Source organism: Mustela nivalis, assembly GCF_964662115.1.
Source record: "Mustela nivalis genome assembly, chromosome: 7".
Classification (NCBI taxonomy): Eukaryota; Metazoa; Chordata; class Mammalia; order Carnivora; family Mustelidae; genus Mustela; species Mustela nivalis.
In genome coordinates, this window is record NC_139026.1 from 64,954,054 (window position 1) to 64,976,969 (window position 22,916).

The 22,916-nt window shown below is 34.2% G+C and overlaps 1 protein-coding gene across 7 annotated transcripts in view; it reads right to left on the bottom strand.

Annotated features, from left to right (window-relative positions):
- CCDC91 (coiled-coil domain containing 91) overlaps positions 1-22,916 on the bottom strand; it is a 367,817-nt gene that overhangs the window by 79,600 nt on the left and 265,301 nt on the right. For all 7 annotated transcript variants that reach the window (XR_014314001.1, XM_082739675.1, XM_082739674.1 and 4 more), the window contains one exon: positions 18,734-18,847. Coding sequence is in view for 6 of the 7 variants with exons in the window: in XM_082739675.1 (XP_082595801.1) it covers positions 18,734-18,847 (114 nt within the window). In the remaining variant the exon portion in view is untranslated. The remainder of the gene's footprint in view (positions 1-18,733; positions 18,848-22,916) is intronic.

Consider the following 22,916-nt stretch of genomic DNA (forward strand, 5'->3'; position numbering starts at 1 on the left):
CTCTGATCCATGAGAACTTCATTTAGGCCCCATTCCGTGTGCTTCTACAGCACCCTGTCCCACTTTTCTCTCAGCACTCTCACATGGGTGGCATGTCCCGGCTTTCCCCATCTCTTTCTGGGCTCTAATCTTTGGCAGTGTAGGAATCATGTCTGTCTTACTTAGAGTACATATTTAGCATGTAAATGTTGAATTAGCTTTTGTTATGAGTGAAATGAATAGGTAAAATCATTACAAAAGAACTCAATAACACTATTGGCCATAAAGATATTGGGAAATTCTTCCTCGGTCTAAGACTGTACAAAATCTTCTTTTTCAACAGCGGTACATCACCCACCAATTCTATAAAATAGTTCATCATCACCTATATTTTATTAAGATCTATTGTGGTTAAACAATAGTATCTTCTTTAGCAAATGGCCATAGCTCTTAAAAGACTTTATGAAGCACATCTAGTATTTTTCACAGCCTAATGCATGAAAAATTCATAAGAACTTAAAGTATGTATGAGAATTGCTATGACTGATTTTATTTTATTTTATGTGTCATCCCTGTGCAGAGGCCATGCTAATCTTCTCTGTGTCATTCCAATTTTAGTATTTGTGCTGCTGAAGCAAGCACTGATTGATTTTATTTTAAATGTGAGATTGGCCAGACCATTTACTATTAGATACTAATTGATAGAGTGTAAAAATAAGACAACTACAGCTTCAGGGATGGGAGTGGGGAACAGTCCTGTCCTGACTGTTGATAATGCAGTTCATATCTCTATGGAACAGATCCACTGACAATCTGGTATTAAGTTTTTGCTCAGTTTTGTACAATATATACATATTCTGGGAAAACTTCTTGAAGCAGAGCTTTAGAAGCCTAAATTAAAGAGTAGCACATGATTCAAAACCTGGTAATGGTATCCATTAATTACCCTAGCTTTTTACATACTCTTTGTGCTTGCTATGTATGAGCCTAAGAAAAGAACTAATACCTTATCACTAAAATAGTTTTTGTCAGAAACCTTGAAGCAAAGAAGATAAGTATCTAAAATGAGCAGAACCCTCATGAGACACGGGATGTCACATACTCTGTGTCAAAATCCCTTTGCATCACCTGCTTAGAAGGGAATTACAAGTGTACTTAGCCAATGGGGCATATCTCTTAAACTTCTCAGGGTGGTTTTACCATGCTGAGTTTACTGCATCAAAGGACTGGTTTTCAACTGTATAGGTACAGACACCAGATTGGCCAAAACACCAAGCACAGATCTTTCTCTCACAAGAAGACTTACAGTAACTCAAGTTCACAAGACTGTCTATAAAAATGTCCTATATTGCAAACAAATCACAATCAGAAAGCTGCCTAATAAATAGAGGGTCTAATGGTGTTAGATTACTTAAATGTTTAATGGCATTTCTTCATTCATGAAACAAAATTGTTTTGAACATCTGTTATGTGTCAGGTTTATTCTTTTTTTTTTTTAAAGATTTTATTTATTTACTTGACAGAGGTCACAGGCAGGCAGAGAGGCAGGCAGAGAGAGGAGGGAGCAGGCTCCCCGCTGAGCAGAGAGCCCAATACGGGGCTCAATCCCAGGACCCCAGGATCATAACACGAGCCAAAGGCAGAGGCTTTAACCCACTGAGCCACCCAGGCGCCCCTGTCAGGTTTATTCTGAGACACTGAGAATATAGTGGTGAACAAAATAAATGAGGTCCTTTCTTTCTTGGAGCTTATACTTTAGGGAGGGAGGCAAACAACATGGATTTTGGTCTTGTTTTTTTATTGATGTGTTGCTAGTACACATTAGGTGCCTGATGATATTTAATTAATGAAGAAATAATGCAATGTAACTATTAAAATAGTTTCAGATAATGATATGGACTAAGAAGAAAATAAAACAGGGTCATGACATGGTAAAGTAAGATTAGTAGGAGAGAGGGTAGCTTGCCTAGATTGGTTGGTATGCAGCAGATTAAATTACTATTTGGCAACTATTAACCCATTCCTTTCCCCCACCTCCATGGGAGCATCAGTTTCCTACTCCATTGTTGTTGAATTTGACTGCGCAACATGCTTGGCCTCACAGTGGGTAGAATGTACTTCTCTACCTTTTGATCTTGGGCTTGGCCATGTGACTTGCTTTGGTCCACAAGATGTCAAGAGGTGACACAATCAGAAACTTCCCACGTTTGTGTGTTTGGGTTTTTCCCCCTTACACTTGTGCCACTGATATAAGAAGAACATGACCTGGATAGCCCATCTAGATAACCTCTGAGTTCTGGAAACTCTGTTCAAGTGCTTTAGTTTCTTTCACTAAATTAAAAAACTTTGATTCTTGAATGTCTATGCTATTTTGCTATTTTCATTAATCTGTTGACTGCTAATGTCAGGGTCTTAAATATAAAAGAAATATGAGTGAACAAGTTGCATTTTGGTGGGAGAGTTGAAAGGAAGGAATTTTTACTAACTATGAAAGTACACAATAAAAACAGGTAGATATAAAACTTCTTTTTTTTTATTAACAGGATTTTTTAGTAATTTAACCACTAAAATCAACTAAGAGCAGAAGGAAAGCATGTTTGTTTAGTCCAGTGGCTAAGCTCCACCCCAGACAAGAGATTTTCATTTTCAACACATGATACATAAGAAAAGGAAAATGTGAACCACAGGAATGGAATAAATATTGAGGACAAAAGCAAAGTGTTGAATATATTATAGTCACACTAAATCTTAAGTGAATAAGCACTCTAAACTATAAAGGAAAAACTAAGCAACAAAATTATTTTATATGCCAAATGTCCCCACAGATGAATAAAAAGCAGACATTAAAATTCTTGTAAAATGGCAAAGAAATTATGATTAATATGTTCCTGGTATAAGGTAATGATCACATTATACATGCAAAAAATATGAAAATATGAAAAATCTTGGTGACAAGAGCAATGGGATCATTTAATGAATTAATCCCAATGTGCACCGAATGTTGGATATAGGATTTATCTGAAAATATTGTACTTCAACTCAAATGTTCAGAAAATTATCTACATTGGAAAACATTATCTGGAAAAGACGCGAATGGATTGGAGGAATCTAACTTTGAAACTTACTAGCATAATAATGTTCTGACTGGCAGCCAGATTTTGAGCAGCCATAATTTTCTCCAGGCCAGAATCTCAGAGAAAGATAGAAGTAAAAGGGACCAGGGAAAATAGACACAACAAAACCTATATCCTTATTACATAGTTAAGGATTAAAGACTCTCCTTTTTCAGACTTAGAATATACATGGCTTAATTTGATAAAAAAAAAAAAAAAGTACTTTGCTGTCTAGTTTCTTATTATTTCTTCAATTTTACACTTAGAGATGAAAAAAATAGCAGAGTCATAGATAACAGGAGAAAATGGGAGAGGATGCAGAAGAAACAGATCCACTGATAAGAGCATGAGAGCAAAGATGTTTCCGAAGACACAACAGACAACTGAAATTTAATGTAGGTGAATTCAGTAAAGAGACAAGTGAGTCAAGTTCTTTCTACTTTAGGAATCTTTGTGGCCATCACTCTACAAAAACAAGTACTATACTTATGTATATAAGTACGATGTTCCTAAATTACCAAAGGTAAAATTGTCGGTTAGCTTAAGAACAATCACTTACTCACTAAAACTTAAAAAAAAAAAAAAATCTACTTATACATACCTTCTAAAACTATCTATTTTTAGCATAAGTACACAGAATAAAAACCTTATCTATTCAAAATACTGCATATCCTTGGCACAGTGTCACATCATCTGGGCCTAACTGTAGAAACCTCAGATTATTTGAGAAAGTATGAAATTGTGGTGGCCAAGTGGCAAACCTTCTACAACATGTCTGATGAACCTGGCGACTGCTAAAGTCCTGTTTTAGTAAGAATGAAACCCATGTAGTTTGACTTCAAAGGATCAGATTTAGAATTAGCCATGAGACTAAAAAGCTGGAAAAATATTTCTACAGTAACCATAGCAACTTGGAAAAAATTCCCAAAATATGGAGTGGCCATTTGTAATGCTCCCTGATTTTTGATACCCTTCCTGTGTTTGGTGAATTTCTAGCCTTATGAGGTATGACTCCCCTAGGTAAAACCCAGACAACAGAGTTATCTATCCTGCTCTATTCCCGGGGCTCTGCTAATCAGAGTCAACCGTGATGGACTTTGATTCAGCAGAAAGAGATGAAGGAAGCTCTGTATAGCATCCATTTTGCTCACAAGGATGAGACACATTCAGCTGTTAGCTACTGCAATGGTTGCTTTAAGCAACAGGCTCTTAGAGTGCTTGATGGGAATGTCACAGCAAAGGGGGACTTGTTTTTGAGCAAGTTTTGTGGTATAATTTTGGTATTGTTTCTAGAAGCTTAACCTTGCGCCTGGTTCTCCAGCTCTCAACACTTTGGTCAACTAGTCAATTTCCTTTTAATGAACTTTTTTTTACTGCTTAACTAGCCAGAGACAGTTTCTACTGTTGAAGAGGAAAGCCCTGGTTGATACTAAATGGCTACTAAGATTTTTTCCTGAGGCTCTGACCATCGGTTTTGGCTACTGGATCAAATGATCCATATACCAGATAGGCATCCAAAAAAATCCCAACTTAATAAAATTATAATATATCTGGGTTTAATGCAGAGAGGCCTGACTTGAGCCACACAACAAAAATTTGTAATGTCTATTCCAATTTCTAATCCTAAGTCACTTTGCAGATGCAGAGCTCCAAGTTCCTGAAGACACGAATCATAATGACATGACAGGTGTAAACTGCAAACTCTCAGCTTGGCCTTTTGCATCAACGTAACTGCACCACAGGAGGGAAAGACCAGGTCTAGGGGGCACTGTTGTACAACAGCTCTGAACTAACTCTAAAAGACGGGGAACCCAGAACACCACTATGGACTAGTGGTCAGAAAGGGTGATTGTGGGAATCAAACGACCAGTGGGAGGAATTTTAACCTGAAGGTGCCCCCCATCCAGCCCACTGGAACCTTAAACACATGGAGTATGGAGCTGGCACTGGGGAAGGAGAGGAGATGGCAAGAGGCTTCATCAGAGAGCCGTCTCATACGCAGCCACTCCTGCAGAGGCACATTCTTACCTAGCGCTCAGCGCCAGGTACACGGCTATTTCATCTGCACCTGGACTATTTCCTTCTTCCCTAATAGAGAGAGAACACCTGCAACAGCTGTGTTCATAGAGCAATAAATCATTTCCTCTTAGGGTTATACAAATTACTTGGCTCTGAACCACAGTACATTTCACAAAGACCCATACTGTCTCACCAAAACACAGGACTACAATGCTGACATTACATCTCCAGGACCTGGAAAGCAGGAAGTGACAAGTATTCAAGCTCCTTTGTGCAGACACGTAACACGCTCTAAGTCCAACATGCGTGGAGTGAGGGGGGTAGTTTCATCATTATGAAAACAGCAGAGCTACACCATGGTGAAGTTTCTGAGGGCCCCATGATCTTGGGCACGTCAGGATAACCTCTACGAAGGTACATGACTGACTGTACCTCCTGCCACTAAGAAAGAAGCATGGTGGTATGTGGGTTTTTTTGAAAATAATCTATATCCCACTGGGAATTTTGCTTTGTGATCTACTTATGCAGTAACCTGAAATATGCTGAGTGAGCACTAAAGGACACAGGAGCCCTTCCTAGTTAATCCCGGCTACAGAACATCGACCTGGCCTTTGTGACCAACAGATTCAATGGATTTAGAACTGTCATAATTTTATCACAGTACTAGATAGAGCCTGGGGCAAATTCTGATGGAGGAATCCCAGCAGAGATCGCTAAGGTTTTGGAGCAAAGTCAGCAGGCAGGAAACGTGTCCCTTTGCTATTAGAGTCTGTGCATCAGACTGCAAACAATAAATGTGACCTGATCTGCCCTAAGTCAGCTTGGTTTAGCTGATTCACTGAACGGTTCAATCAGGCATGCTCAGGGGTAGGCCATATGAAGTGACTGTGACACACATGGAATGAGACTTAAGAACCTGAAGAGACTTGAGAAAGAAAAAGCAGAAGTTCTACGCTCAGAATCACTTACTCTCAGAATTACTTATTCTCAGCTACACCCGCCTTGTGGTAGGTTGCTACAAGAGACTCTAGGCCATTCCCTTTATGAACACATTTTATTTTTATAAGGGACAGCTGAAGTATTTTGTTATTATTTTACTTAATGTTACTGTTAATATGGGTAAGTATGGAAGAACGGTATATTTTAAAGGTTAGGTTTAAGTAATGACAAAGGGTATAAGCTGATATTGAATAACCAAGCAATAAATGATAGCATACATTTGCCATATTTTCTTATTTTGGCATTTTGTGAAAGCCCTTAACATATCAGGGGATATTCTATCCTTACAAGTTTGGTCACTGCGAGGTAGAATGCCTAAAGAGTATTTCTTAGCTTCTTTTTTGTACCCAGCATACAGGCAATGTGATCAAAGGCCTACCAATCAGGGTTACCCCCATGCTTCAAGAAAAATAAACAGCCTGATGAATGAAACTCTGTAAGGGACCCTCTTAACTGGTGAGGGTTGGAGGGAGAGACTTTCATTTTAGGGACCAAAAGCTAAAGGCTGTGAGATGCAGCGGTGTTAGGTGGGGGAGGAAAAGCAATGAGTTGGGAGGGGGCATATGGTGGGTCAGCAGCATCAATGGGATCTCCTCATTAGGTCAGTTCTATGTCATGCTTTTGGGCTTTCCTTTTGAAAGCTGAGCTTACAAGCCTACTTCTCCCATCCCAATAACCTCTTAATAAATAAACTCCTTTTATGTCTAATCAGTTAGAGTCAAACTCTATTGTACAAAATTAGGAATTCAATCTGAAGTTAAAAAATACACACTTTTCAAACAGACCAACAACCTGTCACATATTTATAGGATCTTAATTAGGTTAATCTTAAACTCTCTCCTAAACGGATGCAATGATAAAAATTAGTTTTTAAGAGGGTAAATTCATGTGAATGTTGAAGCTTTATGTATAAAACTAAGAATTATGGAATGTCATGCATGGAAACTCAGCTGAACCAATCAATAATGAGGAGAATGAATGAAAAACTTCTAGGAAAAGAATATAGGATAATAAATATCTTTAAAAAGAGAAATAAGATGAAGAGATATACAATGGTACATCAATCCCACAGAAAGAAAAATAAAATTATGTCTTGTCTATCCATTTAATATTCTTAATTTAAAAAATAAGAAAAATTGTCTGACAATTTACTCTAAGACTAAGTCAGACATGTGATTCACCCATAATCGAATGGATTTCATTCAAAAATATTGTGATGATGATAATAAATGATGTATCTGTTTCCTCTCTGTTACAGACTCGAGTTCACATGTATTAAATAATTGGACTTCCTTTAAAGAGTGAGCACAAAGCTTCCAAAGCAAGACAGGAGCACAGAGAGGTCATGTCAGTGCATATGAATCAGCAATGAACAGAATGTCAAGGAGGTTTTCTCTGTTTTCATATGAGAAGAAAAATACCGCATCTCTTAGAAAATGATTTTTTTCATGCTGTTTCCAAGGCACTATTAGTTACAAACCAAATTGTTATTTTTGCTATTTTTTCCAAGGAAAGAACTGATGGCAGAGGAGATACATATGATGGAAAACTATATAACAAATCAAGTACTTTAAATGTAACAACTACCAAGTGTCTTTTAGTAATAATACAATCTCCTTTGTACTGAAAGAGATTTTGATAAAGAAAGGAAGAAAACAGTCATTTTAGAAGTTTCAGTTAAAAAACAGCACATGAAAAATAACTCATCTTTTAACAATTTATACATCTGAAAAAATAAGTCAAAGAATGGGAAGCAACAGATATTCATAAATATGCAGGATAATATAAAGAACATTAACCTATTATGGAGTAAACCTACACAACCCTATAATTTCTATGATCCAACTGTTTAAAGTATACAGAGAAAGTCATTATATTTGTAAATGTTTCATAAGATGCTCTTGTAGTAATATTAGTGCAAGACCCAGATGGTCATTGTTCAATCCTTGTATCTTTCTTGTAAATGACAGTATTTTCTTCTCTCTACCTAGCAAGATAGAATTAAGAATTGAGAGCCACTAAGAAGTATCAGAGAAGTAAATACAAGGATTATACAGCTTACCTCCATACTGAAATAGAATCAAATGAAATTTAAAGAAAATATTATCCGTGCCAACATAACTTCAAAATTTAACAAAACTGGTTTTCAAAAAGCTTATGTTGGGATCATGACTCCGTTTTCTTAATTTGCTAAATAAAAAACTTGTTTGCAATAATGACTTGTATATTTGGATCTATTTTAAAGGACTGAAATAACTCTGACATGTTACTTTTGTTTCATTTTTAAAGGACTGAAATAACTCTGACATGTTACTTTTGTTTTATTTTTTCATTCCTAGAGGAAGTATAATTTTAAGGGAGTTTGGCATTAGCCTGTATGTGAGTAGAAATGTGTACTAATTCCAAGAATATGCCCATAAGGACTTTAATGAGAACTAAAAAGAATAGGCTAAGGGTTTTAGTTTTAAGCAGTGTTAACATAAACTTTAAATACAGTTGACACTATGTTTAAAACCAAAAAGATAAAAGAGATAATACTACCTAGAATAGTAAAGTTAGAGTGGTTTTCAAAAAGGCAAGACAAACTTATTGTTACTTTATCAATGCTATTATATAAGCTGGTGGTGGTTTTAACTTCATAGCCCAATTCATGCATGCTTAAAACCTCATTTTAAGACTTTGTCAATCTTTTATCACCACCTAATATTTCCTAATAAAATCAGGAAAATACAAGTCCTGTTTTTTATGTAAATCTAAACTTTAAAACCCTGTGGGAATGAAATAATATTTAAAATAATCTAAGCCAGGAGTCTTTGCTAGGGTACTCAAAAGTTCACGGCATGAGGTGCTGGGTGGCTCAGTTGGTTAAGCCTCTGTCTTAGGGTCGGGTCAGGGTCCCAGGGTTCTGGGATCAAGCCCCACATTAGGCTCTCTAATCAGCGGGGAGCCTGCTTCCCTCTCTCTGCCTGCCTCTCTGTCTACTTGTGATCTCTGTCAAATAAATAAATAAAATATTTTTTTTAAAAAACATTCATGACAGGTGAAAAATCTACTTAAAATTAAAAATAAAATCTACTTAAGAGTAAGTTACAAATTGTATGCAATACATAATTGCAATTTCCTAAGTGAGGTGTGTGTGCCTGCATACTCTCCAGGTTTTTCTGCTTTTCTTCCTAATTTGTCTGGATGGAGCTGATTCCTCTAATTTATCTAGATGAAGCCTGTACAAGTAGAAAGATGTATTAAAAGCCTGCCAATGGAGAAACTGACAATCCTAGAACAGTGTCTGAAAAATAATATTGTAAAGCAAATTATCTAACCAGACTTCAGTACTGTTACTGGGGAATCTCCCTACATGATTTGCAGTCAGACAGAACCAAGCTAAAAAGCTTAATTCTTTTTTCTACTGATCTTGGGCAGTTATCAAATATCATTCTCAATTCTCCTTGTCCGTAAAGTGCAGATATTATTTAGGGTTGTTTTGATGATAATGTGAAATAGTGTAAATAAAGCAGCTACTGTGGTATTTTGGACAAACTTGGCACTCATTAATGGTTGTTGTTTAGTATTGTTTTCTGATATAGAACATTTCATGTCAACAACCTAGATTCCATCCAAGTTGAACATTTTTACATATTCTTTTAATAGTAAGATCATATTAAGATCGCCTTTTCTGTGTTTCTACATTATTGAATTCCCACAGTAACGTTTTCTTCAGCTGAACAACCTCAGATCTTTCAAACTCCTTCTCCTAGGTTATATCCTCAATAGCTCACTCTAAGAACCCTGGTTTCCATGAAAATACCAATATTTTTTCCTAAATATGGAACTCAAACTGGGCATAGTTCTACAGTGAATACACCATAAGAGAAGAAGATAGTAGGAGAATGTGGGCTCCTGTTTTCAGGATCTTTTCTTTATTATTGGGTATCTCATGCCCTTCCAGTTCTCTTAGCTGTGTTGGGGCTGTACCTCTTCACTGGTCCTAACTACTATGGGCTTTGATAATCCTCTTTGGATACTGGCTTTCCCCCAGGCAGCACAATGAAACTGCCAGTTTAAAGAAGTTGACAAGGCTAGTTGGTGTGATGCATAGGAAAGAGTACAGGATGAAGGACAGGAAAATTCAAGTCTTGACGATACTATTTACTAGAAGAAACCTTGGAAGAGTCAACATCTCTACCAACTCTTTTTTAATTTTCTGGTTTGTAAAAGCAGCATAAGAATGATGCAATTGATTATATGAATCAAAGAGTATATGTAAAAACCTTTATAAAATTTAGTTGCTAAATAAATATTCTATTATTGTTATTATTATTATTGATACAAGGGTGTAAGCTCTCATTATCTCATTTATCTGAGCACAGTCCTCAAACTATTAAAGATGTTCAACATTTCTTTAGAGAATGGAAAAAACACTTAGACCAACTTCACAGTACACAACCTAGGTCGGAATAGCAAGGGCACACTCAGAAGCGTGCTGTGTAGATAACTGGATCGATCCAAGATGTTGGCCATTGGGAATACCCCTTTGCCCCTCATTTCTTTCTAAATAGTTAATAGTTGTGGCTGGAGCAGCACAGCGAGGGCAACTGGAGACCCTTCATAAATAGCACAGGAATGACTAAATGCTTTTTAAGTTCTAAGATTGGCTGAAGGGTAAATCAACATAAAATTTCCATCCCCACTGCCCCCAACAATCTGAACTTAATGAAACAAGACATTCTAGAATTGCAACCAAAAGGTATACCAAGAATTTAGAAATGGACTTTTTAATAAAAATCTTTATAAAATTAGCTTATTTCTATAAGGGATTAAATCCTTTGGTTTCTCACATACTATTAACCACCTTTTTTTTTTTTTAACCATATAGCCTAGTCCATATTTTAGTTTCCAACCAACCAAAATAAAGAAAATCCCATCCTTGATCATCCTAGTCTTAAACGATCTTCTGGATTTCTATTGCAATTATGTCAGCATAATGCTTTTGACCTTTATCCAAGCACTCCATATATTATGGTGTTTACTATTGCTTTAAGCTATTATTTTGTCTTTACATAGTTACTTAATATGTCTTTATACTTTCCTTCCAAAACAAGAATTTTAGCTTTTTAAAGAACTTGTTATTTCTGGTCCTCCACTGCTATCTGATATGATAGATACCACACAGTGCCATACTGCTAACAAAACAGAAACATGGGTCCCCGTTACCCTCTTGTTCTTAGCTTTTTAACCTGAAATTTTCATTTCTGACCTATTCACAAATTCTGGTCCCTATTCTTTATTGTTGCATCTTGCCCACAGAGCTAGACTGCTGGTTAACAGCTCAGAGCCAGACTACCACTTTCTAGTTTTATGACTTGTGATCATGAAATATTCTTGAGAGTAATGTGCACACATACTCTCTCTCTCTCTCTCTCTCTCTCTCTCTCACACACACACACACACACACACACACACACACACACACACACTATCCTTAGACTAGTGCCTGGAACCATCATTTCAATTTCGAGGTCTTTGAAATTAGTGCTTCCTCTAGGTCTGACCTCTGGTTTTCCTTCTGGGCCAGTTGCTCATCATTTATATTATGAGTAAAAGCTTTTACATTCTGAGTAAAAGCTTCAGTTGGTATGACCCATCTCAAAAATGATACCTAACTTACAGACCTGCAGTGATAGTATAGCCATCAAGTGTGTCAATTCTGAACTGCCATAATCTATGACTCAAAACGGACACTTTGATTTTGTTGATCTGTCCTTGATTGAATCAATTCTTACCACCATCTAAATGGAGAAAAGTCATCTGAATATTTAAGAAAAAGTTAAAACCTTTCAGTGAAGAATAAAACAAATTGTCATTGTGATCATTTAAGAAGTGACTGAATTATTTAAACGAATACTTTAAATTACTACACAGATAAACATTTTTAGACACTAAATGACCCCAACACAAGTATTTACACTTACTGTATTTTGATTTAGAAATTTTGTTTTTCTTTAAACAGAATGCTATCCCCCAAACAGCTGAAGGTCACATTAATTACTGTACCTAATTAGTTCTTATGTGTACATACATAAATTGTCATTTTAATTCTAAGTTGGAATGTATGTTATTTCCTGACAGAGATACAATGGGCTTTGATGTAAGCATTAAGCTGTATCTATAATATCTTTTCAATTACCCCGCTGCTGAATGGAAATGATCACTAGTGATCTGCCTCACCAGAAACCATGGTTGTTCACGTGTCAACAAATTTTTTCAAGGTTATGCTTATGCAACTGACTATGGCAAAATAAGGAAGAGGATCAAGAAGACTGTTAAAATATAAAGTGGAGAATGACAATAAATTTTATTTTAAGGTATACTGTATGAAATGAGTTTTCAAAGATTTTAAGATGTAAAAAAAGAAAATAATTTTTTAAGAGTACATCTATATAAGCTAAAACACCTTTTAAAACCTATTCACCTCATTGGTTTCACTAATCCCTTCTGAATTAAGTTTTTTATTCTTTAAATTTAGAGAGGACAAATTAATTACCCAGTGAAATATCAACTGGCAAAATGATTTGCACTGGCTATTTCCAAATCTAAATGTCTTTCTATGTATTTGTTATCGTACCATTTGAAATGGATGAAATTTTAAAAATTTGATAGGTAAATTTTTTTTGTGGGTTAACCTGAAATACAGGTAGTATGGAGTAGGTTTAATTCCCTTTGGCATCAAAAAATGAAGTATGAATGGAAGGACAACAAGTACATGTGAGGGGTTATTGATTTTAATATGCCTTGGTCAGATAAAAGCATTTTCTTTTATGAGACCTAAACCAAAAGTTTTAAGGGCAGATACTTCTTGCCGAGGCAATATATAGCCTGCCCCAGAATGAGTATGAGTGAGTTAATTAGGCAATTAGTTAGAATGAAAATGAGGCAGAAGGCTGGGGAATGCCAGAAAGTGTCATTTTCCATACTAATGCACAAATAACATATAAAAGAATTAGTATGATGCAACTTATTTATGCCAAGAATTCAAAACTCCTCGAAAGATTTATCAGTTGTCAGGGAAAATGTTAAAAATAGTGCTGATAGATTTTAGAACTATAGAGACATCAGAGATCAGACGGTGCAACTTCCATATTATTAAGAGGAGAAAAGTAAGGCACCATAACATTAAATAACTGTCTTGAGATCATGTTTAATTCAAATAACAAATTAATTCAAATAAATTAATTCAAATCACAAAGTTCATTTTGGCCAAATACTACCTTTTAATAATTAGTTTGAGATGCAAATACTCAAAAATATGTAGCAAAACTGGATTGAAAGAGTCCTTTTAAAATTAAGAAATTCTGACAATGCCTTGGCCACAAAAACTTTAAAGTGAAGATAACTGTCCCTTAGTTTTCTCTAAAGATCTAAATTAAAAGGATCCTCTAAAGTGAAGATTATTTTCCTGGAGGTGATTTAGAAAACACAGGCCATAATTCTGGTTCTTAAGAGGAAAAAATAATAATCTTTTATTACATTTGGACAAGATTTTATTTTTTAGGAATCACTGCTTGGCTGTGAGTAGTTGTTGCTTGCTGAATATTATTCACACTTCCTCCCTCATAGCAAGCTCATGTGTAACAGTCTTAACTTGTGGGATGGGTTGGAACACTCCATTCTAGCCCAAGGTCCATAGGTCATTAGAAACCACAAATTCCTCCTCCCTAGGGAGTGTCAAGGGATGTGGTCTTTCCTATATCATTTTTCTATAATCTCCTCTAGTCTAAAATACAGTTTATGCCGGGAGTGCCTGGGTGGCTCAGTCGGTTAAAGCCTCTGCCTTCGGCTCAGGTCATGATCCCAGGGTTCTGGGATCGAGCCCCACATCAGGCTCTCTGCTCAGCAGGGAGCCTGCTTCCTCCTCTCTCTCTGCCTGCCTCTCTGCCTACTTGTGATCTCTGTCTGCCAAATAAATAAATAAAATCTTAAAAAAAAATAAAATAAAATATAGTTTATGCCAGTGAGCACCAGATTTAATATATTATAATAATACCTTACCTGGTAATTAATACTGACAGAAAAATCTTTCCCAGATTGGCACCTATGGAATTTCAACTGTCTAGTTACAATGAGGCATAATGAAAGAATACATATTTCAAAGGTCTGATAGGAAGAAATTTTCCCCACGAAATGATTTTGATGGTCTAGAACAGGAGTTGATAAGCTTTTCCCTAAAAGGGTCAGATAATAAATATTTTGCATTATATGGTCCTGATAGAATATCAAACTGGCCTGCTGCTGCATCACGAAACCAGCTAAAAAATTATACATAAGTGAATGGGTATGGCTGCATGTTTCAATAAAACTTTATTTACAAAAACAAGTAGCAACCAGTTTGAACCACAGGTTACAGTTTGCAAACTCTTACGCAGAATTGATAATGATTCAAGAGAGTTTGGACCAAAATTTAAATTTTAATAAAATTTGGTTATGGCCTTCCCAGTGAAAATCACTACACTTGAAGATACCCAGTTGACCTGCCTTTTGCCTCAGACAAATTAAATATATTTTAAAATCTTTTCAGCTTTTCCTATTTACCTCTTCTTTGGATTGTACAAATTATAATGAAGATTTCTAGATTTATTAAAAAAAAATGAGACAATTTTGGGGGCACCTTGGTGGCTCAGTTGGTTAAGCATCTGACTCTTGATTTCAGCTCAGGTCATGATCTCAGGGTGGTGATATGAAGACTCAGATGGGGCTCCACGCTCAGCAGGGAGCATGCTTGAGATCCTCTCACTCCTTCTGCCTTTCACTGGGCACGTGCACACGTGTGTGCTCACTCTTTCAAATAAATAAGTAAATCTTTGAATAAAACAGACAACTTTTATCAACTAAGGAAACACTTATAAGAGTTTGAGGCTACAAAACAGCAGCTTTTCAATTCTATGCTAACTATGAATGCAATATAATAATTATTTTTTCTGGACTTAACAAGATAGACTTTACAGGATTAAAAAAAATCCCTACTACTTAGAATACTTAAAAGAAAGTCATTTTTATCACTGGACAGATCCATTATTAATCTGAATTATTTTCCTGGTTGATCATTTAAAAAGCTTCCTTATTTGCATATTTTGATTCCATACTAATTTTTGGTTATTATTATGAATTGGACTAAAAATGTAAGTACTATGTATCCAACTTAATAAATAATTTAGTATGCAATTTCAGTGTAAATTATAATTCACTTAATTAGTGCATGTACAGGTAGCCCCTTTGTCCTACCAAAGATGTTCAGACCAGATGAATAGTATTTATAAAATTTGATGATATCTCTATTGATTTAAGGAAAACTGGTAAATGGCATTTAAAAGTAAAACATTTTCTCGTTATAATTGTAATTCTTGTGTAATTTTAGTTCTAATTCTTTGTATAATTGTAATACCTAAAAGGACTGGCTAACTGATTAAAAACTTACTGACTTCAGATACACAGAAAAAGCAACAATATCCACTATGGTTATATATGATTCTCCTACATCTTATACTGTAGGACAAGTTATTTGATATAAGTTAAGTTATATCAAAAAGTTATTTGAATTGATTTTTCATTCTGTATTTAACTATCTTTTAAAAGTAAAGACTAAAGGGAAAGGTGTAGGGAAAAGAGTCTTCATTTCAACCTTTGAGAGAATTTGGTAAGGGTAAGATGATGTCAAAAGAAAAATTGTTTAGGACAAAAGACATATAAAGGCAGGAACTAACACAACATTAGACTTCTTCCTTCAAAGATTTCTGAAAACTTCAAAAGGAGAAGATTACTTCACAGACTGGAATGTAAGCCCAGTTGGAACTAAGGTCTATAGGGCTTTTGAGGTGTCTAATGCTAAAAATCTCAAGTTGACTCTCTAGTTAAAAAAAGCTGGAGAGGAGAAAGGAAAATTTTTGTTCTGGAAAAGTGTTCTTCTCTGATGCAAATAGAAATCCATCTTACAAAGGAAGAAGTAGAGATGAGTTGCCCTAATTTAGTCTTTTGGAAAGAGACAAGAAGATTATGAATTTGCTAAAAAACTTTTGTTTCTTCTATGACTTTATAAGCTATGAGATATCTTATTTTTTGTGAAAAATTTCCAAGCCCAAAGATATTCATACAAATTAACTTGAAATACTGAAATCCAGTTTTGGAAAGAAGAAGAGTATAGAGAATCTGAATTTTTAAAAAGTTATATAAAAAAGAGGTCTAGTCATTAGTTGGTGCTCCATTTCAGATATTTTACCCATTTTCCTTTTTTATAGCTTTTCTGTTTGAAGAGATGGAAACATTCAAATATTAAAAGTATTCCACAATGTGTTATAAAAACAACTCCCAAATCCCTAAGTGGAAGTAATAAACTTCCTACTACCATACTGATTAAATCAGTTCTAATCTTCTGTGACTCTAGTAATAAGAATGGAATAAACTTTTAGAATCACACTGTAAACTTCAGAAGAAAGAGAATGCCAAATATTAATCTGAAAAGCACATTTCTCATTAGCAAAGGAGTCTCTAGGATTTTTTTTTCCTTCATAATGCAGTGAAAATGATAAAAATCATAGCACATATTATTGAGTCCTTATGTAAGCTGTTCTATTTTATTATATGTTTATTATTAGGGACAATTCTGTAAGGAGGTATTGCATTTATTTCCCTTACCACATACAGGAACAAGCATAAGGAAGTTGAACTTTGGTACAAATAGAATCAAATGTTCTCATTTTGTTATTATTTAATGAATGTTTCTACATGTGAGAACTGGTTTATCTAATACGAATGAATACTAATTCTTTAATAGGGTTTGTAAGAACACACAGATTAAATTGACAGAGTTCATTGTCAATCCTCTTCAAGAGTTAATTTGCTCACATAGGGACCAGATAACTCCTAGAAAGGCATTTCTTGCTCTCTTATCTTAAACATTTCTTATGGCAGCCACGTGACTCTTTTTGATGGGAAAGTAACAGAATTTTCAATTTTTTTAAGAAAAATCTTCCATTTTGATAAAAAATACTACTCTAAAATAATGTTATGAATGGGTTTGCTTGGTTCTATAATCTCTTGTTCCCATTTAGAGCGCAAGTAAAGATTGGTCATATATTATTAAGAAAACCTGATAGAAAAGGATACACCCACAAGACATCGAAGTCTGTGTTCTTTCACTACTACAATTGCTGCAGATATGTGGAAAGCATCTATAATTCCTTTGCTGAATGACTAGTTTTAAACCAGACAATTGAAAATAAGCATTTTGGAGAGGCATATGGAAATAGCAATTTTCTGGGAATATATTACTTCCTAAAAAGTCAACAATTTTTGGCCCATAGTTTTCTCTTCAGAAGGTGAGGAACCTATCGGGAATTTATTTAGGTGAAACTGCTTTTAAAAACACCTGCAAAACATGCACAAGAATTTAATCCCATACAAAATGTGCCTATGAGTGGATAATTCACCTGGAAAGCTTAATTAGCAATTTTTACTCAGCTGACAAATTCTCCTTTGTTGAAACTAATGGTAGCTATTGAGGGGGAAGAATGTTCTTTTTATCATATCAAATTTGACTTCAAATTAACGGTGTAGAATTAAGTTGGTGTCACGTGCTTTTACTGTACTCCTAGCCTTATACTTAACTGCTTACTGAAGGGCAATCTTACATTTTCTATTTAGTTTGCCATTTGACCACCAATTGAGTTTAGATATCATGTGTCAGATTTCCTCATACACACACTGTTTCATGCTTTATATTTTTATTACATAACACGCATGGTAAATGCTAATGTTTATATTACATATTTATACCTAATATTATATCTTATATCATCCTTAAATATATTACTTCTGTAATATATTTAATGTTATACCAAACATAGATAAAAGATAAAATATTATAAGAAAATTTATCCTATAACTTATCATGTTCCATATTAGAATATGCTTATTACAGAGATAACATCTTACGTGTTTCTTATCTTGGGTATTACTTAAGATGAAAAGATTTGCTGAAAAGACTACAAATCAAGTTTCACCTACTATTTTCAGCCACTGCTCAAACTTATACCTTAATAAGACCACACTACAGTGAAGTGACATTTATTTTGTAAAGCTTCAATATGTATTCTGAATTCTTTGAAATATATTCTGAATTATGTTACTGAAATGGAACTATGACAGAAGAAGCTTAATTTGCTAACTGTGCTGGAAACTACTAGAACCACAGTAGTGTTAACATAGAAGGCCTAAAGGGAGTATGTAAATTTCAACAACTAGTGTAAGAAATTAACAAACTTATGGCAAAAAAAAAAAAAAAACCTAAAAATCTAAAACTGCCTATTTTCTTCATGAGATAATTACGCTGGAAATGCTATAGGTCATTTCTAGGAGTCTAGCAAGAAGTTATTCAGTGTTGCTTTTTGTTGACAGATGGAATTTATGTTCAAAGATATCAAAATATATAATTATATCAGAAAAAGAATCTTGGAGATTCTTAAATTAGATGACAAAGGACATTTTAACTATTTTAAAATGTCATGTTTCTGCATGAAAGTCAAAGTTTCAGTTTATGGAAGCACAAAGTAAAACCCTTCAGGGGGAATACTTACTCTTTTCTGTTCTTTCACATACTCTATCAATTCGTCTCTTGTTCTCTTCACTGCCTCTTCCACAGCCTTTTCACTTCGCTTTTGCTCTTCTATTATTGCTGCCCTAACAGTTTCCTGTTTGTGGGAGGAAGGAAAAAAAGTCAGGGAGGTATGCATTAGGACATGTTTGTGTCCATTTCATATAAACTTCAAACTCCTCTGCCATGGGTTCAGTTCATTCCAAAGTGGATCTTTAAACTGGAATAAGAATTTGCAAAATCTTTTAGGACGTTAGAGATTCCACAGAATTCATTTTTCTAAACTGAGTGAAAGGGAAAAGGAATGGAATAAGCCATTTATTGCAGGGAGCGCCTGACAGACTCCAATGGCTTCCTTACCAACCTTTCATTTGATGTTTACATGATTGATTGCCTTCCTGTACTTTGCACTATCCACATAAGACTTCCAACTTGTGTTTATTCTTCCAAGAACACCCTAATGCTCTAGCTGTTTTATTCACGTTTAATTTTCCCATCATACAGTAATCAAGTGTGGTCTGGGTGAAGATTTACAGCTAGTTTGGTCCTTCTGCCAGGTTAAGATGTTGAGAGCTGGACACCATGCATAAGAGGTAAAAATTCCACCCTGTGTGCTAATATTTGACATGAGGAATCTGGGGAAAAAAGTGGTACTTCCTATTTTACTGAAATTGTAATCAAGTACCTCGGAGATTTCGGAATTTCAGATAAGGAGGAAAAAAGGCTAAAATTCTGAAAAACAAGTACAACGCTTTTCAGAAAGTATACTTTCTGCTAACATAGCATATCATGGATTGGACGAATGCCACGAAATAAACTTCTTTAACTTGCACTTATCTATATAGGCAGCATCCTTCTTTTCAGGTGACCAGTTAGAAAATGCCTTGAAATTTTGTGGGAGTATTTGCTTCATTCTGTTAGTCTTGAGGACTCTTTACTTTGTAGCGAATGCTTACTTTTGTTTGTTTTTTTTTTCCCCAATTATTTTAGATATGTGCATATAACCCAGGAAATATGAAATAATATAAAAAATTTCCTGTTGTGGATACATTTACTGCAGAAAATTTGAAAATGCAGAAAACTATGAACACAAAACAATATACACACATCATCATACTTGGGTATAAAGAAGGTAGGGCTCAAATTGTACATACTATTTTCTAACTGGTATTTTACGCTTAAAATATATTTTGAATACTTTAACCCATGATACATTCCTTCATAATATGATTTACATTCCATTGCATGCAAGAATTTATTTTATCAGTACTTATTCATGTGTGTTATAGTTGTTTTTAATAAAATAAAGCAGTGCTAAGCATCCATATATGTATTTTTGTGGTGCATGTTAGATGTTTCTGTAGATGATTTCAAGAAGTAGAATCATTTTGGCCAAAGTATGTAATTTTTGAGTTCTCTTGTAGCTTCTGACCTTGTGTACACATTTTTGTTCAATAAGCAGTCCATGGAAGTGGCTGTTTTCTTACATCCTAGATTATATTTAGTCCCATTAGTGTTATATAATATATATAAGTTATATAATATATATAATCTATATCTATATCTATATCTATATCTATATATTATATATATAATCTAATAATATATATAATCTAATAATATATTATATATTATATAACTAATATAATATATATAAGTTATGTAATATATATAATCTATATTATATATCTATAGATCATATATTATATATATATTTAATATATATAATATATATAATTTATATATATATAATTTATATAAATATATATATTTGATATATAATATATGATCTATAGGTATATAATATATAGATTATATATAATATATAATTTATAATATATTATATTATATTATATATATTTAATATATATTTTTATATTTTTAAAATATATATTTTAAAATATATTCTATATTTTAAAAAGATTATTATCTGGTATTCAGCATGTCTCATAGAAATATTAGGAACATACATATCATGTTTTATCATCTGCCTGATCATATCTCCTCATTCCACTTCAATACTGGTATGCTCGTAAGTTTTTTGGGGTTCATTTATTAAAACAGACAACGAAGTCACAAATCTGCTAATTCCTATAATGGCAGTAACTTTGAAAAATGGTTATCATTTTATCTTCAACCACTGAATATATTAAGCTTTAGTTCCATTGATAAAATAATAGAGCGCTGTTGTTCCCTTAATTATTTGTAAAGATTAAAGCTGAAAACCTATGAAGACAAAAATGAGAACCAATAAAATTATTTAAACTAAAATCACCTACTGTTAGATCTTACTGGTTTCACATTAATTTGAACTTTGAAAATTTTCATATTTTGGAAAGGCAAAATATATTACTCAGCCCCTGAAATATAACACATTAATAGTACTAGAGTAGAGAATGGGTAAATTAAAAGTATAAAGATATTCACATCAGTTCAGGTCAGGTTTTGCCAATAGTTGAGCTATAAAATCCTAAGCTTTCAGAGCTTCTGGAATTTTAGAACTGTAGATAAGAACTGTAGACCTGGATTATTTGAATGTAAAAGACAAATCCATGTCACACTAAATATCAACCAGAATTTCTATGTAGCAAGGGTCATACCAGTAAATGTGCCCAGATTTGTTTGAAAGCAAAAACCTCAATTTAAACAAAAGGGATATATCCAGAAAAAACATGAAGAATTAGCTAACCTGTTCTTTCATTGGCTTTTGGGGGGTGTAGAGTTTATTATCCGCTCAATCCACATTTTTGAGGATCCTCTTTGCTTTCTGAGCTGATAAAGAACCATTTTCAAAAAAAGTTCCTTAATTCAACTCTCCTCTCCAGTTGAAAATTCGGTGACAGTCAAGGTTGTGAAATCCATCCTTAAAAAATACTTGCCAATAAATACATTCCTCTGACTATAATATAAAAGTAAAGGTTAAGCCATCCATTTTCTAACCAGACCAAATTCTGAATTAGTTGGGAATTAGTGAATTTTATGTGTAAGTATACAGAGTGTCTGTGAATGTCTGCCTAGATGTTTTGTTTCCCTATGAGACATGCGGATTGGTCTAAGATAAAATATACCTCACAGGGAATGAAGATTTGCCACCAGTGAATATATTCAAATAGGCGATTATAATGAGTATTTTCCAGAATATTTTAGGAATGGTTATGCCACTGAAACGTGGTATATTCTCTAAGACAGGTTTCTCAGCCTCAGCACGATTGGTAATTCTTAGCTGGGAGGTGTGGGGGGATGTCCTGGGGTGAGCAGCATCTCTGACCTCTACTCACTAGATTGCCACCAGCTGAGAACCACCACTGTAAGGCCAATAGTTTGGAGGGACATCCATCTGCATATATGTTGCGATCTGTCAAAATATATGTTATGTTTCTCATCCTATCTTAAATATTTTTATCTAAAATATATGCAATAAAAAATAGGATCTCTGCAAGAAATCATATCCAAATGATTACACAGCTAGTTTTTAAATGTGGAAAAAAGAGTTCTATATACTAATTTCTTTAAAAACTGAATGATTAGGAATCAGTTTCTATGCTATAACAATTAAATACATCATGATGAATATCATTTAGGGCTAAAGGTTTATGTGACATTTTATTTAAGACTTTTAATTTCTCCTTATTGCTCAGAAGTATAGCTATGCTTTAGTTTCCATTAACCTACCATACATTTCAATAATCGTAGGATCATGAACTAATAAATGATCTGCGGTGTTTGTTCTTTTTCAGGGTACTTTAGTTAAGGATTATAAACACAGTTAAATTATTTATGGAACAAATTTCAGCAATCAACTCAATCCTGGTTTGTGGGCTATAAACCACAGTTATCAGAAATTCTCTGGGGCAACTGTGTGTTTCTTTTTTTTTTTAATACACAATATGCATATTTCATAATTATAGATTACTTAAAATGTTGCACATGGTTGTGAAAATGTACCTTAGAAAATGAGTGTTTGAATCATGAGTCAAGTCAAGCTGCCTTACTGTTAGTAAAATTGAGACTTCCACTCCTATACAAATTTATGAGTTCAAACTACAGTTCCATCAGTGCTTCTTAGACATTGATGCAAACAAAAATGTCTATATTTCAAAATCCAATTACTGTGCAGTTAAGAAACTTTCACCCAACTTTCAACTGAAAGTAATTAACCTACACTG